The 20902-nt window shown below is 41.0% G+C and overlaps 1 protein-coding gene across 1 annotated transcript in view; it reads right to left on the bottom strand.

Moving 5' to 3' along the window:
- Positions 1–20902, bottom strand: part of LOC115221416 (nucleoporin SEH1) — a 71032-nt gene that overhangs the window by 44654 nt on the left and 5476 nt on the right. The window contains exons 2-4 of the mRNA XM_029791598.2: positions 13800–13850; positions 2511–2616; positions 127–245 (exon numbers count right to left, since the gene is read on the bottom strand). Of these exons, the coding sequence (XP_029647458.2) occupies positions 127–245; positions 2511–2616; positions 13800–13850 (276 nt within the window). The remainder of the gene's footprint in view (positions 1–126; positions 246–2510; positions 2617–13799; positions 13851–20902) is intronic.

Genomic DNA, 20902 nt, shown 5'->3' with positions numbered 1-20902 from the left:
ATGTTGTTGATGGTGGTGATGATGATGTTGATGGTAATGATGCTGTTGATGGTAATGATGTTGTTGATGTTGATGATAATGATGATGTTGATGATGATGAAGTACTGGATTAAATAATTCACTTACCAGTTGAAGACCTAAGTGTTTTGGTGCAAATTTAACATCTGTGACTGAAGACCGACTGTCCACCAAATTGGGTCTTTTCACCCATTTCGTTTTCGATGTATCATCACGAGACTCACTAGCTAAAAACATAAAAAAAAAAATTAATCTTTATATATAAAAGAGAAGTTGTGTGTCTGTCTCCTACGATTTAGATTCCTAACTACTCCCACATTTTGCGGTGCAGTTTAACCAAAATCGGGTATCTTATAGTCGTGATTCATATCGAGCCCTTCTGGGTATTAGCGCGCGTCTACGATGAGTCTACGATTTAAAAAAAAATTTACCATCATTTTTTCCCCATTTTAATGCATTTTTTCGCTATTATATAAGGGAAGTAACTCTAAAAATGTCTACGATGAATCAACGATTTAAAAAAAATTTACCATCATTTTTTATTCCATTTTTAATGCATTTTTTTGCTATAACTCTCTAAAAATGCTTATATAGTTATTTCCCTTACAAACCCGAGCAACGCCGGGCGATACTGCTAGTTGAAAATAATTTAATTACAGAAACAATAACAACAGGTGTAGATGTGGCTGCATGTTAAGGGAAGCAGATATCTATATAACATAGATACCAACCAATGATTGACAGTTTACTCTTTTTCTCTTTTACTTGTTTCAGTCATTTGACTGTGGCCATGCTGGAGCACCGCCTTTAATCGAGTAACTCCGGGACTTATTCTTTTGTAAGCCCAGTAGTTATTCTATCGGTCTCTTTTGCCGAACCGCTAAGTGACGGGGACGTAAACACACCAGCATCGATTGTCAAGCAATGCTAGGGGGACAAACACAGACACACAAACATATACACACACACACACTTATGTATATATACATATATACGACAGACTTCTTTCAGTTTCCGTCTACCAAATCCACTCACAAGGCTTTGGTCGGCCCGAGGCTATAGTAGAAGACACTTGCCCAAGATGCCACGCAGTGGGACTGAACCCGGAACCATGTGGTTGGTTAGCAAGTTACTTACCACACAGCCACTCCTGAAAGTTTTTGTAATGAAACAATGACGGAAAGGGAGAGATGTCGAAACATTTGGGTTTCAGTTAGGGTCCACAGCTATGTAGTTTAAACCGACACCTTTTCTGATATCAAGCAAGATTATTTCCCTTAGGGTACCAAAGTCCCGTCTTCTTTCCTATTTACTAAGACCTTCATCTTTGCTAAGTTTACCATGAGGTCTCTGCTGTTGACATTTGGCCTTCATGTATGAAATTTCCTCTCTAATTTCATTATAGGTTCAGCTATGAGAAACCAATCATCAGTATATAAGAGTTCCCATCAACAGCTGGTCCTAAACTACCCTGTGATGGCCTGTAGGACGAGGGTGAATAGGAGGAGACAAGGGGATTGAATCTTCATGAACTTCAACCTTCACGGTAGAGTCAGCACCGAAATTGTCAACTCTCACTTTACTTATTGCATCTTGGTACAGCAGTCATAAGTCATTTGTCTACACCTAGTTTTAGTGACTACTAAATTACTGAATGTGGTACCCTTCTAAATGCCTTTTTCAAGACAATAAATGATAGGAACAGTACTTTACCCTTAGCCAAGTATTTCTCTTGTAGTTGCTTCACTTGGACAATTGCATTCTTGGAACCCCTTCCAGGCACAAAGCCAAACTGCAGCTCATCTAGGTCTACTCTGTCATGGATCAATTATGCTATATAGGAGTGGCTGTGTGGTAAGTAGCTTGCTTACCAACCACATGGTTGCGGGTTCAGTCCCACTGCGTGGCACCTTGGGCAAGTGTCTTCTACTATAGCCTCGGGCCGACCAAAGCCTTGTGAGTGGATTTGGTAGATGGAAACTTAAAGAAGCCTGCCGTATATATGTATATATATATGCATGTGTGTGTATATGTTTGTGTGTCTGTGTTTGTCCCCACCCCACCATCGCTTGACAACCGATGCTGATCTAGCAATGTTTCTACACCAACCACTCCAAGAGTGTAGTAGATTCTTTTTACATGCCACCGGTATGGGAACAAGTCAGGAGGAACTGACATTGGCCACATTTGGATGGTGCTTTTTATGTGCCACCAGCACAGGAGTCAGTCAGGGGGCACTGGGATCAACCACGTTCGGATGATGCATTTTACATATCACCAGCATGGGAGCCAGTCAGTGGGCAATGCATTTTACGTGCCACCGGAATGGGAGCCAGTCAGGGCACACTGGCCACAGCTATGATTTTGGTTTTAAGAATACTATAGTATACCTATATGAATAAATAAAAAAAAAATTTTTAATTGAGAAATGTTTTGAGAGAAAATGTCTATATGATTAAAAAAAAACAAAAAAAAAAAACTGTCAAACTTACGTAGTTCTTCCCAAATACCTGCAGCTCGATCAAACGAACACGTTGCTATAACCTGACCAAAATCAGGATGTGCCCAAGCAACGCGCCATACTGAACCAGTGTGTGCCTGAATATGAAGAACAAAAAAAAAAAAAAATAAAAATAAAAAGACAGTAAAAACAAAGACATTTGTCTGCAGCAGACATATAAAATTATGCAAATCTCTCTATATATAGAGCTGAAGTTGTCTGTGTATGGCAGGTTTGGTAGCCTTCAACTAATACTATCTCCTCCGAGACCCTGCAGCGCAAGTTGACCAAAATTGAGAGTATGATAGAAGAAGGCTTGCTCTTCATTTCGTGGAAGATAAAATTCAAATCGGACCATGTTAGCACCAAAAATTATTTACATCAAAAAGGTGCTTTTTTTCTATGAAAATCCCTATTTTTTACGATTTTTTGACTGCTGTGTCAACATTTTTTGGTGTATTTCAACCAGAAAAAGGTTCACTTAAAGAGAATAACAAGCTACATAATGCAAAATTTTTACTTTTCAAAAATTCCAATTCTAAAGGGTTGAAACAAACTCGAGCAATGCTGAGCAATACTGCTAGTATTTTATAAATATGAATCAATGAACTACCATGGACATGGGAAAAAGAAAGGAAAAAAAATCATTAATTTGCAAACTGTGTAATATTTGCCTATTTGATAAGAGATGTCTTAATGGTTTGATACTTTGGTACATGGCCAGCAATTTGGTGGGGAGCAGGTAAGTCAATTTCATTGACCTTAGTATTCAACTGGTACTTATTTTATCAACCTTGAATTGATGAAAGGTAAAGTCAACCTTGGTGGAATTTGAACTCGGAACGTAAAGATAGATGAAATGTCACTAAGCATTTTTCTCAGCATGCTAAAAATTCTGTCAACTCCCTGCTTTACATAATAATAATAATAATAATAATAAATGCCCTGATGCAGTACCAGGCAGTGGCTCTCATGGCTTCTGATCTTAACTGATTGGAAGTGTTATCATGTACATTGTTTTGTTTTGGTATAAAAGATGGGCTACAGCAAATATTCTGCTCAATACCACAGATTTGCTTGTCAGTTGTTTCACCATAACCAGTTGAGCATGTCCCTTAGTGGCTGACGATATGTGCATCTCTGATCACGAGCAGAAGTAGTGGGGGAGCATCATAGCTGTGTGTTGAGAGGGATTCTTTGGGGTTTGAATAATTCACCTCTGGAAACATGGGTGGTTCTCTCAACATCCTTAAACAACCCTTATTCAGGGACCTTTTGAGCAGGATGGGCTACTCAACCTGAAGAAAATTCTAACTGGGTCCCCACCTGCAAGATCATGTGCTGTTTATCTTGATATGAGATCACCATGTCGTGCACATATGGTTGTGATGCATGTGCCTAGTGTACCCTTATCAGACGGGTAGTCGTGATGGGTATATTGTGCTTCGTATATTTTACCCCAGTGTCACTTTGATGGCATGCACTGCTCTCTCACTCAATAATAATAATAATGATAATAATAACAAGAGCACTCAGAGAGTGCAAACTGTAACCAAGGCAACACCAACGTCCTCTCAACGATTAGCCAGAGAGGATTTTTAAAATGAGAATATATGAATTAAATTTGACTGCTCTCACAAACGAAAATACTAAAAACGAACCTGATCGCTCTCAAAAATTAAGTTAAAAAAAAATAAAAAAGGGGAAAATAATCTAGAATCCTTGTCCGGTACCGGATCGATCCCAAACATCCCTGAAAGTTTCATTCGAATCCATCCAGCGGTTCTTGAGATATCTTGTCCACAGACAAACAAACTCAACTGAAAACAATACCAATGCCTTCACTAAGGCAGAGGTAATAACCCTTTCTACAAAAGACACAAAGCCTGAAATTTTGGGGGAAGGGGTAAGTCAATTACATTGACCCCAGTGCATAACTGGTACTTATTTTATTGACCCCTAAAGGATGAAAGGTAAAGTCGACCTTGGCGGAATTTGAACTCAAAACATAGCAATGGGTGAAATACCGCAAAGCATTTCATCAAGTGTGCTAATGATTCTGCCAGCTCGCCACCTTGACTTAAAAATAATAATAATCCTTTCCATTATAGGCACAAAGCCTGAAATTTGGGGGAGGGGTACAGTCAATTACATCAACCCCAGTCTCCAACTGGCATCTATTTTTATCAAGGAGCAGAAGTGGCTGTATTTTTATATAGGTGTAGGAGTGGCTGTGTGATAAGTAGCTTGTTTACCAACCACATGGTTCCAGGTTCAGTCCCACTGTGTGGCCCTTGGGAAAGTGTCTTCTATTATAACCTCGGGCCGACCAAAGCCTTGTGAGTGGATTTGGTAGACAAAAACTGAAAGAAGCCCATTGTATATATGTGTATATATATGTATATATATATATATATATATATATATATATATATATATATATATATATATATATGTACGTGTGTGTATATGTTTGTCCTTCCAACATCGCTTGACAACCGATCCTGGTGTGTTTACGTCCTCGTAACTTAGCGGTTCAGCAAAAAGAGACAGTTAGAATAAGTACTAGGCTTACAAAAAATAAGTCCTGGGGTTGATTTGCTCGACTAAAAAGGCGGTGCTCCAGCATGGCCGCAGTCAAATGACTGATACAAGTAAAAGAATAAAAGAACCAAGAAAGGACGAAAGGCTAAGTTGACCTTGGTGGAATTTGAACTCAGAATGTAAAGACAGACAAAAGGTTGCTAAACATTTTGTTCAGTGTGCTAATGGTTCCCCCAGTTTGCTGTCATAATGAAAGTATAATATTGATTTCAAATTTTGGGACAAGGCCCCAGCAATCTGCAGGGAGTGGGTAAGTCAATTACATAAACCCCAGTGTTCAACTGGTACTTATTTTAGCAACCCCAAATGGATGTAAAGCAAAGTCGACCTCAGCAGAATTCGAACTCAGAACTTGAAAATGGACAAAATGCCGCTAAGCATTTGGTCCCGCGTGGTAACTATTTTGCCAGCTCGCTATCTTACAATACATAATTGACAAGGCCAGCAAATTTGACGGATAGGAAAGTCTATTACCATGACCCCGGTGCTCAACTGGTACTTATTTTATAAACCTTGAAAGGATGAAAGGTAAAGTTGACCTCAGTGGAATTTGAACTTGGAGCATAAAGACAAATGAAATACCACTAAGCATTTTGCCTGGTATGCTAACAATTCTGCCAGCTCACCACCTTCAAGAGATGTCTTAATGATGTGCAAACTAAATCTGGTTTGCGTGAAGTACTACTTGTGAAATGGCTGAGTGGTTAAGAAGGTTACTCTTTTACTCTTTTACTTGTTTCAGTCATTTGACTGCGGCCATGCTGGAGCACCACCTTTTTCTTTAATAGATTGGTGTTCAGTTATATTGAACAGGCTGCTAACCGACAACTATTCACAGGCGCGATCCCACTACTGCTCGACACGGGGCCTTTTGCCTGCTGCGTTTCTGCCCTGGGCTGAAGCGACCCTCCTTAGACAACCTGGTCCTGATGAGCTCCCTCTCCAGCACCATATTGATGCCGAGCTTAGCGCGGACACCTGATCGCCATAGAAGAGCGACTACCAGGACTCCCATCCTCAAACCGGCCAACCAACCAAGCCTCCGAGTAGCTAGATTACAGGTGCACGCCACAACTCCCAGGTTGTTTACTAACTTCACAGTCGTGGGTTCAGTCCCACTATGTGGTAGTTAGGCAAGTGTCTTCTAGGACTTTAAGCCTTGTGAGTGAAGATAGCACAAAGAGTGTGTTACTTATGTAATCTAATTAACAGAGGAGGAGGAAGTTCTGAGAATTGCTTGAATAAGAATAGACTCACAGAGCTATTACCTCTGTTAATGACTCCCTCAGAGTGAAAAGCAGGTCGTATACTCTCTCTTTTACTTGTTTCAGTCATTTGACTGCGGCCATGCAGGAGCACCACCTTTAGTCGAGCAAATCGACCCCGGGACTTATTCTTTGTAAGCCCAGTACTTATTCTATCGGTCTCTTTTGCCGAACCGCTAAGTTACGGGGACGTAAACACACCAGCATCAGTTGTCAAGCAATGCTAGGGGGACAAACACAAACATATACACACACACACATATATATATATATACATATATACGACAGGCTTCTTTCAGTTTCCGTCTACCAAATCCACTCACAAGGCATTGGTCGGCCCGGGGCTATAGCAGAAGACACTTGCCCAAGATGCCACGCAGTGGGACTGAACCCGGAACCATGTGGTTGGTTAGCAAGCTACTTACCACACAGCCACTCTGAATGTAAACGAATTGCAATACTAAATGATAGGGAGAGATGGTCCCTGAATGCAGAAGAGTTGGGAAGGTATAGAGAAATGAAGGTAGCAAGCTCCATTAAAAGTGCAATGTAAGTGTGCATGAATCGACTTTATGCAAACGTGTTGATAGAAAATTAGGACAGGAGAGGCATTTTTAGTTTAGGTTTTGTTAATTGGAACTTGCAGTTCTCAATGTTCCAAAGAAAAAAAAAAAAAAAAAAGGCAAAAATCTATTCTGGATTTGTCCACGTGAGATGCACGAGATTTCAAACCTTACTGAATAGTATAAAATATCTATGGAAAAAAAAAAATACACACGTAAGGGGAGGTAATTAGCCAAGGCCTATGTCAGTAGTTGTTTCTTGAAAACGCTGCTATACCAGTGACTGTTCTCATGTCAGCAGCGTTTGATGCAGGCATTTGTGAGCTTATGTGGAAGCACTCCGTCGGTTACGACGACGAGGGTTCCGGTTGATCCTAATCAACGGAACAGCCTGCTCGTGAAATTAACGTGTAAGTGGCTGAGTACTCCACAGACACGTGTACCCTTAACGTAGTTCTCGGGGATATTCAGCGTGACACAGAGAGTGACAAGGCCGGCCCTTTGAAATACAGGTACAACAGAAACAGGAGTAAGAGTGAGAGAAAGTTGTGGTGAAAGAGTACAGCAGGGATCACCACCACCCCCTGCCGGAGCCTCGTGGAGCTTTTAGGTGTTTTCGCTCAATAAACACTCACAACGCCCGGTCTGGGAATCGAAACCGCGATCCTATGACCGCGAGTCCGCTGCCCTAACCACTGGGCCATTGCGCCTCCACTTGTGAGCTTATGAATGTGTAACGAACGGGTATGCATGTTCCGTGGCAACTACAATATATGGCAAACACGATATATATGAATAAACTGTACACGTATGTGTACTTTGCAATTTATATTTGTGTGGGTGTGTGCTTCGTTGCAGTCATTTTCTAACTGTGGCCATGCTGGAGCACCGCCTTTAGTCGAGCAAATCGACCGCAGGACTTATTCTTTGTAAGCCTAGTACTTATTCTATCGGTTCACTTTTTTTGCCGAACCGCTAAGTTACGGGGACGTAAATACACCAGCATCGGTTGTCAAGCGATGTTGGGGGGACAAACACAGACACACAAACATACATATATACGACGGGCTTCTTTCAGTTTCCGTCTACCAAATCCACTCACAAGGCTTTGGTTGGCCCGAGGCCATAGTAGAAGACACTTGCCCAAGGTGCTATGCAGTGGGACTGAACCCGGAACCATGTGGTTCGTAAGCAAGCTAATTACAACACAGCCACTCCTATGCCTATGGAAACTTTTATTTTATAATATATATGTATTACAAAACTAGCAGTATCGCCCGGCGTTGCTCGGGTTTGTAAGGGAAATAATTATATAAGCATTTTTAGAGATGTAAAGTATAATAGCCATCTCAATATGGCTAACCACAAAGGGGGAGGGGTGTTACTGTAGCTTTTTACGTTCTGAGATTTAATAATAAATTTTAGAGAGTTACTTCCCTTATATATGTCAAAAATGGATTAAAAATGGGAAAAATTGATGGTAAATTTTTTTTAAATCGTAGACTCATCGTAGACGCGCGCTAATACCCAGACGGTCTCGATATGAATCACGACTATAAGATACCCGGTTTTGGTTAAACTGCACCGCAAAATGTGGGAGTAGTTAGGAATCTAAATCGTAGGAGACAGACACACAACCTCACTTTTATATATAAAGATTTCCTCTATTTACATAATATTGAGGTCTCTTTCTTTCTTTTGTTATCTTACTGTTTTTACCAATATACATATATATATATATATATATAATAAATATATATATAGTTACAGAGATGTACTTGCATAGCAAGTGACTTGATCTGAGATCGTGTGCTGGAACGAAAACAGTTGCAGCGTTGAAGGTGTTTATAAGCCATTTAAGAAACACACAAAAACCGTTAGATTCACTTCAACATTTAAATTTAATTTGTGAAAATATTTTCGTCGCTTTGAGACCGCGACCTGTTAGCACGATATTTTTGTCAGTGAACAGGTCGCGGTCTGAAAGCGACGAAAATATTTTGGCAAATTAAATTTAAATGTTGAAGTGAATGTAACGGTTTTTGTGTGTTTCTTAAATGGCTTACAAACACCTTCCACGCTGCAATATATATATACACACATATATATATATGTATGTATGTATGTGTGTGTGTATATGTGTATGCATGTATGTGTGTGTGTGTGCATGTCTGTGCTTGTGATTGTCCTCCACCACTGCTTGACAACGAATGTTGGTTTGTTTACATCCCTGTCACCTAGTGGTTTGACAAAGGAAACAGATAGAATAAGTACAATGCTTACAAAAATAAAACTGGAGTTGATTCATTAAACTACAATTCTTCAAGGCATTGCCCCAGCATGGCCACAGACCAATGGCTGGAAAAAGCAGAAGAATAAAAGAATACATTCTCTGCTTTGGTCTTATGTTCAAGGCATGAGAAAGCTTGAGTTTACATGAGAAGGCGTAACAGACCTGGTAGAAACAGCAGCCAAATCTCATTCAAATCACACCTTACTGTCTTATGTATGTATATATATATGAGCCAATGAGGGGGACCTCTACATGGTAGGTAGACCTGGTAGAAATAGCAGCCAAATTTCCCCCAAATCACACCTTACTGTCTTATCTATGTATATATGTATGTATGAGCCTATGAGGGAGACCCTACATGGCAGCTAGACCTGGTAGAAATAGCAGCCAAATTTCCCCCAAATCACACCTTACTGTCTTATCTATGTATATATGTATGTATGAGCCTATGAGGGAGACCCCTACATGGCAGCTAGACCTGGTAGAAATAGCAGCCAAATTTCCCCCAAATCACACCTTACTGTCTTATCTATGTATATATGTATGTATGAGCCTATGAGGGAGACCCCTACATGGCAGCTAGACATGGTAGAAATAGCAGCCAAATCTCCCTCAAATCACACCTTACTGTCTTATCTTTCTGCTACTTGGATATAGGTGTTATATTCGTCGTAAAAAAACTTTCCTGTCACACACTCACGCACACGCACACACACACACACACACACACACACACACACCCTCACACACACACACACGCGCACACCCACACACACCCACTCACACACACGCACGTTAGCTTACAATTTTATTTATATATTTGCGTGTCTATGTGTTGAAAGTGGAAGTGGGAGGCAGAGTGAAAGAATCACTCACTACAGTAAGTCAATTACTTTCATTTTATTCGTTGCCCACTGTGTGTGTGCGTTTGCGTGTGCTGTAAACCAGACTAAGAAAAGCATTTGACACACACACCAGAATGTGAGTTTTCTGTAAATTTTGCTTAATTGGAGTTTAAATTTTAAAAACTGGACCTGGCATGACGCGATGCATTGTACTCTTAAAAATGCAAGGTAAATTGTAATTGAAGAAATCCTATATTGTAGATTTGTATAACTCCAAAGGGAGGCAGATAAAATCTGCCTTTTATAATAAGAGATGCATTTATTTTATATTTGTGAATTTGTTTTACAAAATTTCTGATGTGAAATTGTGTGTCAAAACAGATACTTTTATATTTCGAGATGGTCATTTTTTTCCTTCTTGCCAAATAAACACACACACACACACTCTCTTTACTCTCTTTTACTTGTTTCAGTCATTTGACTGTGGCCATGCTGGAGCACCGCCTTTAGTTGAGCAAATCGCCCCCAGGACTTATTCTTTGTAAGCCTAGTACTTATTATATCGGTCCCTTTTGCTGAACCGCTAAGTTACGGGGACGTAAACACACCAGCATTGGTCGTCAAGTGATGTTGGGGGGACAAAGACACACAAACACACACACATATATACATATATATATACATATATACGATGGGCTTCTTTCAGTTTCCGTCTACCAAATCCACTCACAAGGTTTTGGTCAGCCCGAAGCTATAGCAGAAGACACTTGCCCAAGGTGCCACGCAGTGGGACTGAACCTGAAACCATGTGGTTTGTACACTGTACATTTGTTCTTATTTTATCATATGTCCATCATATGAAAATCTTTCATCACACACCTGTGACCTCTTCAGCAACTCCCATGTGTATCCTCCTGTTCTGTTTAGTCCATTCTGTTTTTCTTGGACTAAATAAAACTGGAGGAGACACGTGGAATGGAAGAGTCACTGAAGAGGTCACAAATGTGTGACGAAAGATTTCCAGATAAGACAAAAGAACAATAATAAATGAGTGAAGAAGGAATATATAGTGTGCATATCGAAATTGAAGCAAATTCGATGACTGGCACCCATGCCAGTGGAGCACTAACAGCTCCATCCGAGCGGGATCACTGCCAGAGCAGCTGTCCAGCTTCTGTGCCAGTGGCACGTAAAAAGCACCATTTGAGCGTGATTGCTACTATGTCGCCTTACTGGCACATGAACAAAGCATTCGAGTGAGGTCGTTGCCAGTGCTGCTGGACTGGCTCCTGTGCAGGTGGCACGTAAAAAACACCATTTGAGAGTGGCTGTTGCAGGTACTGCCTGACTGGCCCTTGTGCCAGTGGCATGTAAAAGCACCCACTACACTCTCGGAGTGGTTGGCGTTAGGAAGGGCATCCAGCTGTAGAAAATCATCATCGTTAAACGTCCGTTCTCCATGCTAGCATGGGTTGGACGGTTCGACTGGGGATCTGGGAAGCCAGAAGGCTGCACCAGGCTCCGGTCTTATCTGGCAATGTTTCTACAGCTGGATGCCCTTCCTAACGCCAACCACTCCGTGAGTGTAGTGGGTGCTTTTTACGTACCACCTGCACTGTATATGCATAGTTATTTTAGAAACTGTTACACATGGGTGTTTTGTATCCATAGCTTTGAATTTAGGCAAGAGTGTCTGAGAGTGCTGGAATAGGGCAGATATAGGAACAAATGGAATATAAATCAATGTTATCTGGACTGGGTAGGTGGAGTGTTTGAAATGCAGTCAAGCTTGAATTTCCAGATTTTAAACTGCTGCATGTGTAAGGCAAGGAGAGAAAGTTTCCTCCCTTATGTTCAAGATATAAAGCTTTTCTGTAATACAGAAGTTGTATTCACTGCCTTGTTACCTGTAGCTGCTAGCTTTGAGTATAATAATCCAGTTTATAGGACGCGGGGGAGGGGCGGCGGCAAGGTTTTGCTGTACATTATTTACATTTGACGGATATTTGTCCTCATCTTGTTTGTTAACACAACATTTCGGCTGATATACCCTCCAGCCTTCTTCAGGTGTCTTGTGAAAATTTCAAACCTTGGTTCTCATTCCTAAGGTATTTTTTGTTGTTGTTATTATTATTATTATTATTATTATTATTCAGGTCACTGCCTGGAATCAAATAATAATAACATCGAAAAATACCTTCGGAATGAGAACCCAGGCTCGAAATTTTCCCAAGACTTCTGAAGAAGGCTGGAGGGTATATCAGCCAAAATGTTGTGTTAACAACAAACAAGATGAGGACAAATATCCGTCAAATGTAAATAATGTACATAATTCCTCATCTCTTAAATACAGAACTGAACTACAAATGTCTTCTTTTCATAAGTTTTGAATTAAAATCTTCCACTAAACCTTAGTCACAATTTACATTCCTAACACTGGCTAAATGATAAGTAAGTTATTTTACCAAATTCTTTGTTATATTCTCTGTTTGGCCCCCGTGCCGGTGGCATGTAAAAGCACCATCCGTTCGTGGCCGTTTGCCAGCTCAGTCTGGCACCTGTGCAGGTGGTACGTAAAAAGCACCCACAACACTCACAGAGTGGTTGGCGTTAGGAAGGGCATCCAGCCGTAGAAACATTGCCAGATCAGACTGGGCCTGATGAAGCCTTCCGGCTTCACAGTCCCCAGTTGAACCGTCCAACCCATGATAGCATGGAAAGCGGATGCTAAATGATGATGATGATTTAAAATAATTGAAAGAAACACAGAGCATCTCAAAATAAATACAGTAACGAAAGGGTTAAGAAGAAAGCACTGACTGTATCTGTGACCTCACCAGCGTTAGCAGCATGAAAAGAGCACCAGTGCACACTGTGTGGAAGCACTCCGTCGGTTATGACGACAAGGGTTCCAGTTGATCCAAATCAACGGAACAGCCTGCTCGTGAAATTAACGTGCAAGTGGCTGAGCACTCCACAGACACGTGCACCCTTAACGTAGTTCTCGTGGATATTCAGCGTGACACAGAGAGTGACGATGCCAGCCCTTTGAAATACAGGTACAACAGAAACAGGAAGTAAGAGTGAGAGAAAGTTGTGGTGAAAGAGTACAGCAGGGATCACCACCATCCCCTGCCGGAGCCTCGTGGAGCTTTAGGCGTTTTCGCTCAATAAAAACTCAAAACGCCTGGTCTGGGAATCGAAACCGCGATCCTATGACTGCGAGTCCGCTGCCCTAACCACTGGGCCATTGCGCCTCCACTGCACACTGTGTAGAGTTGCTAACATTAGGGAGAGCAATGATGTACAGAAACAAAGGCAAAGTAGACCCTGGAGTGACACGCAGTCTTTGGGCCCATCGGATCCTGTCAAACTATCCAATCCATGCTAGCATGGAACATGGAAGCCAACCGATGATATTGATGATATTAAAGGCGGCGAGCTGGCAGAACCATTAACACGCCAGGCGAAATGCGTACCTGTATTTCGTCTGTCGCTACGTTCTGAGTTCAAATTCCGCCGAGGTCGACTTTGCCTTTCATCCTTTCGGGGTCGATAAATTAAGTACCAGTTACGTGTTGGGGTCGATGTAATCGACTTAATACCTTTGTCTGTCCTTGTTTGTCCCCTCTGTGTTTAGCCCCTTGTGGGTAGTAAAGAAACAGATATTGATGATACTAAATGAGTATAATTGTAAAAATAATGTCTCACCTTCCAACATGCAGACTGATGCCACAAACCATCTTCTGTTTTGTCCCAAATCTAAAGAAAAAGAAAAAAAATATAAGTGCTGGAATTTGAATATATTTTTTATCACATAAAACACAAAGTAATTTTAAACAAAATTCTGGAGTTTAGTTGCTGTATACACCACACAGGTTTGGCAGCTAAAAATATAATGGTTGGGTTAGTGATAAAATATTTGAATGTAGAGATGTATCAAACAGATTACAAAAGAAAATTATGTGGTGAGGGAAACCGAAGTGTCAGTACTTTTACCTTTTTCTTGTTTCATTCATTGGATTGCAGCCATTTTCGGGCACCACCCTGAGGGGTCTAACCAAACAAATCAACCTTTGTACTTATTTTTTTAAAACCTGGTATATATTTGATAAAGTCTCTTTAGACAAGTTATTGGGACGTAAACAAACTAATTACAACTGCCAAGCACAACACAAACACATATACATACACACACACACATATATATATACTCTTCTACTTGTTTCAGTCTGTTGACTGTGGCCATGCTGGAGCACCGCCTTTAGTCGAGCAAATTGTCCCCGGGACTTATTCTTTGTAAGCCTAGTACTTATTCTATCGGTCTCTTTTTGCCGAACCACTAAGTTACGGGGATGTAAACACACCAGCATCGGTTGTCAAGCGATGTTGCGGAGGACAAACACATACACACATATATATATATATAAGACAGGCTTCTTTCAGTTTCCATCTACCAAATCCACTCACAAGGCTTTGGTCGGCCCGAGGCTATAGTAGAAGACACTTACCCAACCATGTGGCTGGTAAGCAAGCTACTTACCACACAGCCACTCCTGCATCTATAGGTTAGTGATAAAACATTTAAATGTAGAGATGTATCAAACAGATTACAAAAGAAAATTATGTGGTGTGGGAAACAGAACTGTTAGTACTTTTATCTTTTTCTTGTTTCAGTCATTGGATGGCAGCCATGGTGGAGCACCACCCTGAGGGGTTTAACCAAACAAATCAACCCCTGAACTTATTTTTTTAAAACCTGGTATATTTTATAAAGTCTCTTTAGGCAAGTTACTGGGATGTAAACAAACTAATTACAGCTGCCAAGCACAACACAAAGACATATGCATATACACACTTCAAACTACCAGTACCTTCCACTGACCATTCTCCTATGCACATGTGTAGGTAGACACACAACAGGAGCCACTCCTATAAATTCTCCCTATGACCTTAAATGATACTAAGCCCAACCACACACGTGCTATCATTACACACACATACCTCCTTCACTTGCACTCTCCTGTCTTTGAAAGAACTTTTTCTTCACCCATTCCCTTCCGGTCATTCAATATGTGACCACATGTGTATTGTTGGTGATTTCCTTTCTCTGTCTTCCCTTCCTTGGACCTTTCCTTTTTCTATGTTTCTGACGAAGAGCTCCGCTCAAAACATTAAGTCCTCCTCCTTCCTTTCGTTTCCTGAGCGTCCAATAACACTATACTGGTTCCATGTCCTTGCGTTTTCTCTTTGTGTTTTCATGTTTCGATTAATTATATATATATATATATATATATTAGAAAAGAGAAAAGAACATGGGCATAACTTGGTATTTCTTTATTCCAACTGTTATGTAATTCTGCAATACATGGCGCACAATCCAGATGCAACCAGTGACAATTTTGTGTGATTAGCATTTGAGCTAAAACTTGAATGGTTTAAATGGCATGCATTAAATCACACCTATACACACACACACGTGGAGGCACATGGTGTCTAGTGGTCGAGGGATCACGGGTTTGAATATCAGACTGGGTGATGTGTGTGTTTATGAGGGAAACACCTAAGCTCCACGCGGCTCTGGTAGGTTATGGCAAACTTTTGCTGATTCTTTTGCCACAACTTACTCTCACTCTTTCTTCCTGCATCTTGCAGCTCACCTGCGATGGACTGGCATCCTGTCCAGGTGGAGAACCTATATGCCACGGAAACCGGCCCTATGAGCCAGGCATGGCTCGAGAAGGAATAAGCAGCAAGCATACACACACACATGCCTGACAGGTATCATACTTTCAGTTGACCGAATTCACTCACAAGGCATTGATCAGCCCAGGGGCTATAGTAGAAGACATATGCCAACTTAGTCTGATCAAAAAGTATTGGGACTGTTGCTATGGTAATGGAGACAAAGTATATGGCGTGAAGCTGCTCGGTAAAGATTGACCATGGAATCTGTCATGTATGCACACTTAGCTATAATGTTCTCACTCATTTGTGTTGTTTATAGCAGTGCTTGGAAATAAAGCGAGTAGAGTACAGTCATCTCTGAAAGATGCTAGCATGGGTTGGACAGTTCGACTGGGGTCTGGGAAGCCAGGAGGCTGCACCAGGCTCCAGTCTGATCTGGCAGTGTTTCTACAGCTGGATGCTCTTCCTAACGCCAACCACTCCGTGAGTGTAGTGGGTGCTTTTTACGCACCACCGGCACAGGGGCCAGAGGAGGCTGGCAACAGCCACAATCGGTTGGCACTTTTTATGTGCCACCGGCATGGAAGCCAGTCAAGGCGGCGCTGGTATCAGCCACGTTCGGATGGTGCTTTTTACTTGTCACTGGCATGGGTATTACAACTACAATTTCCATTTGATTTTTATTTTGATGTAGATGTACTTGACTCAAAAGGTTTCCTCAAGCACAGTAGGTCACCCTATGATCCAAAGTAAGCACAGCAGGTCGTCCTACAGTCCAAGGTACTTTGAATGGGTTGGGGCTGGTTATGTGAAGTTGGTGCAGGATACATCATGGACTCACATTATTTGTCGGGTTTTATCTCCAGAGGTCTTGGTCTTTTGTCATTGCCTCTGTGAGGCCCAACGTTCGAAAGTCATGCCTGTATGTATATATTCAAAGAGCTTTTACTTCTGTTGGCCACAAAAGGTTTCTCACTCCGAGTGAAAGGAAGATTGTATGATGCATGTTTATGAACAACAATTCTACATGGTAGTGAGATATGAGGCCCTGAATACAGAGGACATGTGAAGGTTAGAAAGGAATGAGGCTAGTATGCTCTGCTGGATGTGTCATGTAAGTGTACATGTTTGACAAAGTGCTAGTGTTCTGAGAGAGAAGTTAGGCATAGGAGGAAATTGTTTCTGTGTACAAGAGAGAAAACTGTGCTGGTTTGGTCATGTGATGTGGATGGATGCTGATAGCTCTGTAGAGATGTGCTGATTTCTCAAAGAGGATGAAACATGTGGAAGAGGGGAACCCAGGAAAACATGTGACGAAATACTGAAGGACGACCTCAAGACGTTGAACCTTTCAGATGACATGATGACAGACTGAGGTACCTGGCACCTTGTTGTACTCAAGAACACCCGTTCTATACAGCAGAAGTGTTTAAGGCTGCTCTCCCTGATGAGGAGGATTGTCCTGCTGGAGCCCTGGGAAAAACTTCCGCCCGTCCCCCACCAATATCTCCGAAATTTCTTTTTTGCCAGAAACCCACGCTTTTGGCTACGGAGATTCTGGGAAAATGTCAAAATTTGGCATTTTAAAATTTCCCCCTCCCCGCTAAATTCTTCATTTTTGACATTTTTCAGAAATGGCCCTGTGCCAGTACCACGTAAAAAGCACTCATGTTAGTGCCACGTTCAAAATATCTAGTACACACTGTAAAGTGGTTAGTGTAAGGAAGGGCATCCAGCAGTAGAAAACATACCAAATCAAACTGGGACCAGTTTGTCAGCTCTGGTTAAACTGTCCAACCCATGCCAGCTTGGAAAACGAACGTTAAAGGATGATCACATACACACACACGATGAGTTTCCACACTTTCAACATATCAAATTCACTGACAGGGTATCGACTGACCTGGACTAATAATACAAGACATTTGTCTAAAGTGCCGTGCAATGGGACTGAACCCTGAAACACTGTTTCACAAAGCTGCATTATCCACTTATTTTCCTATCTGTCTGTCTATCTATCTATATACAGGGGTGGCCAAAAGTCACCCGACAATATAAAAAAAAATTCCATAAATACTTAATATTCAGTTTTATTTTTTCATTCCAATTATGAATGTTTAATAATAAAATGCTAAGTTACAAATCACCGTTTTTCCCCCCAACATTTGTCTGTCAGTTAGTGGAGTCTCATGTAAAATATTTTGTCTCTTTTGATCTTGGAAGAATTACATGGGATTTGATTTACTGTCAGGTGACTTTTGCCCAACCCTGTATATGTATATATATATATATATATGTGTGTGTGTATGTATGTATGGAAGAGAGAGAGAGAATAAGTTGTTTGAAAGAGAATATTTTACGCTACAAAATGAACACCAGCAAAAAACAAAACAAAAACAGTTGTACAACAACACTAAAATAAAACCCAATTCCTTTCTAGTTGTCACAAAAAAAAAAAAAAAAAAAATTTTGGCGGTTTCCAAACGAAATGATAATAGTGGCAGGTTGACAAAGAGAAATTGAAGAGTAATACTGAATGACGTCCCTTCTTTTTTAAAATCCAACATCCCGTTTATGAATGGTTAAAATTTATAACGCAATCTAACACGATTTTTGTCCTTGCATAGCAACTGTTATATCTTATTTGCTTACCCATAGAAAGTATATAAAAATGGCTTATACTTCATTCAAATATTGCTTTTGTTACATTTATTCAAACCCCAAAGAATCCCTCTCAACACATACTTTTACATGTTTCAGTCATTTGACTGCGGCCATGCTGGAGCACCGCCTTTAGTCGAGCAACTCGACCCCGGGACTTATTCTTCGTAAGCCCAGTACTTATTCTATCGGTCTCTTTTGCCGAACCGCTAAGTGACGGGGACGTAAACACACCAGCATCGGTTGTCAAGCAATGCTAGGGGTACAAACACAGACACACAAACACATACATACGATAGGCTTCTTTCAGTTTCCGTCTACCAAATCCACTCACAAGGCATTGGTCGGCCCGGGGCTATAGCAGAAGACACTTGCCCAAGATGCCACGCAGTGGGACTGAACCCAGAACCATGTGGTTGGTTAGCAAGCTACTTACCACACAGCCACTCCTGCGCATGGCTATGATACTCCCACACTACTCCTGCTCATGATCTGATATCGTCAGCCACTAAGGGTCATGCTCAACTGGTTTAAGTTCAAGCCACTGATAAGCAGAGATGTGGTATTGAGCAGAATATTTGCTATAGCGATATTTCTGTTCACATAACTCAGTGCTAAATCTTTATATATAAAAGAGAAGTTGTGTGTCTGTCTCCTACGATTTAGATTCCTAACTACTCCCACATTTTGCGGTGCAGTTTAACTAAAAGCGGGTATCTTATAGTCGTGATTCATATCGAGCCCTTCTGGGTATTAGCGCGCGTCTACGATGAGTCTACGATTTAAAAAAAAATTTACCATCATTTTTTTACATTTTAATGCATTTTTTCGCTATTATATAAGGGAAGTAGCTCTCTAAAAATGTCTACGCTGAGTCAACGATTTAAAAAAAAAATTTACCATCATTTTTTTCCCCATTTTTAATGCATTTTTTTGCTATTTTTTGGCTATAACTCTCTAAAAATGCTTATATAGTTATTTCCCTTACAAATACGAGCAACGCCGGGCGATACTGCTAGTCTGGAATATAATGGAAAGTAGATTAATTTCAACACATTGATGTCCAGGTCACAAAAGCAAAGTTTGAAGGGAATAGTTGTTTATTTCGTTTGATTTCTAGACAGAAGCAAATAGGAAATAACAATTACTGACCAAAGACAGAAAAAAAAAAGTCCCACAGAGTAATATTAAAAATAATGTCTTATAAAGCAGTTCGAACACCTACACAACTATGCTCCCATCTGTCTTCGTTTCCTAATATATTCTACTAGCAGTATCGCCCGGCGTTGCTCGGGTTTGTAAGGGAAATAACTATATAAGCATTTTTAGAGAGTTATAGCCAAAAAATAGCAAAAAAATGCATTAAAAATGGAAAACAAAATATGGTAATTTTTTTTTAAATCGTTGACTCATCGTAGACATTTTTAGAGAGTTACTTCCCTTATATAATAGCGAAAAAATGCATTAAAATGGAAAAAAATTATGGTAATTTTAAAAAAAAATCGTAGATTCATCGTAGACGCGCGCTAATACCCAGAAGGGCTCGATATGAATCACGACTATAAGATACCCGGTTTTGGTTAAACTGCACCGCAAAATGTGGGAGTAGTTAGGAATCTAAATCGTAGGAGACAGACACACAACTTCACTTTTATATATAAAGATTTCACCCTTTTCGCGCCTAGCCAGGCTAATGGTCTCGGTTTCTGTGGAGTATGTCTCCCCCGCCCCAGCTGGACAGAACGCCAGTCCATCGCAGCGTTACTCAAGAAACAGGAAGAGAGAATGAAAGAAAGTTGGGGCGAAAGAGTACAACAGGGGTCGCCACCAGCCCCTGACAGAGCCTCGTGGAGCTTTTAGGTGTTTTCGTTCAATAAACACACGCAACGCCCGGTCTGGGAATCGAAACCGCGATCCTCCGACCGCGAGTCCGCTGCCCTAACCACTGCGCCTCTCGTTTCCTAATAACTGTCAGAAAAATGGGCATCTGTTGATGAAATTTTCAACAAATACATTTGAGATAGTGTAGATTATGATTATGTGGGAATTTACTGTGAAACAAAGCTGGCGGGGGCACACACATACAAACCATGTGGGAAGCACTCCGGCGGTTACGACGACGAGGGTTCCGGTTGATCCGAATCAACGGAACAGCCTGCTCGTGAAATTAACGTGTAAGTGGCTGAGCACTCCACAGACACGCGCACCCTTAACGTAGTTCTCGGGGATATTCAGCGTGACACAGAGAGAGGCAAGGCCGGCCCTTTGAAATACAGGTACAACAGAAACAGGAAGTAAGAGTGAGAGAAAGTTGTGGTGAAAGAGTATAGCAGGGATCACCACCATCCCATGCCGGAGCTTTTTCACAATAAACTCCGATATAACCGGAATCCACAACTTTTGAAATATACTTGTAGGGAATATCCATTTTTCTGAAAATGGAGGGCACTCGTCTAAATATGCCA

This window comes from Octopus sinensis, linkage group LG18, assembly GCF_006345805.1.
Source record: "Octopus sinensis linkage group LG18, ASM634580v1, whole genome shotgun sequence".
Lineage (NCBI taxonomy): Eukaryota > Metazoa > Mollusca > Cephalopoda > Octopoda > Octopodidae > Octopus > Octopus sinensis.
The sequence above is the reverse complement of the archived record's forward strand: the minus strand, read 5'-3'. Positions and strand labels throughout refer to the sequence as shown.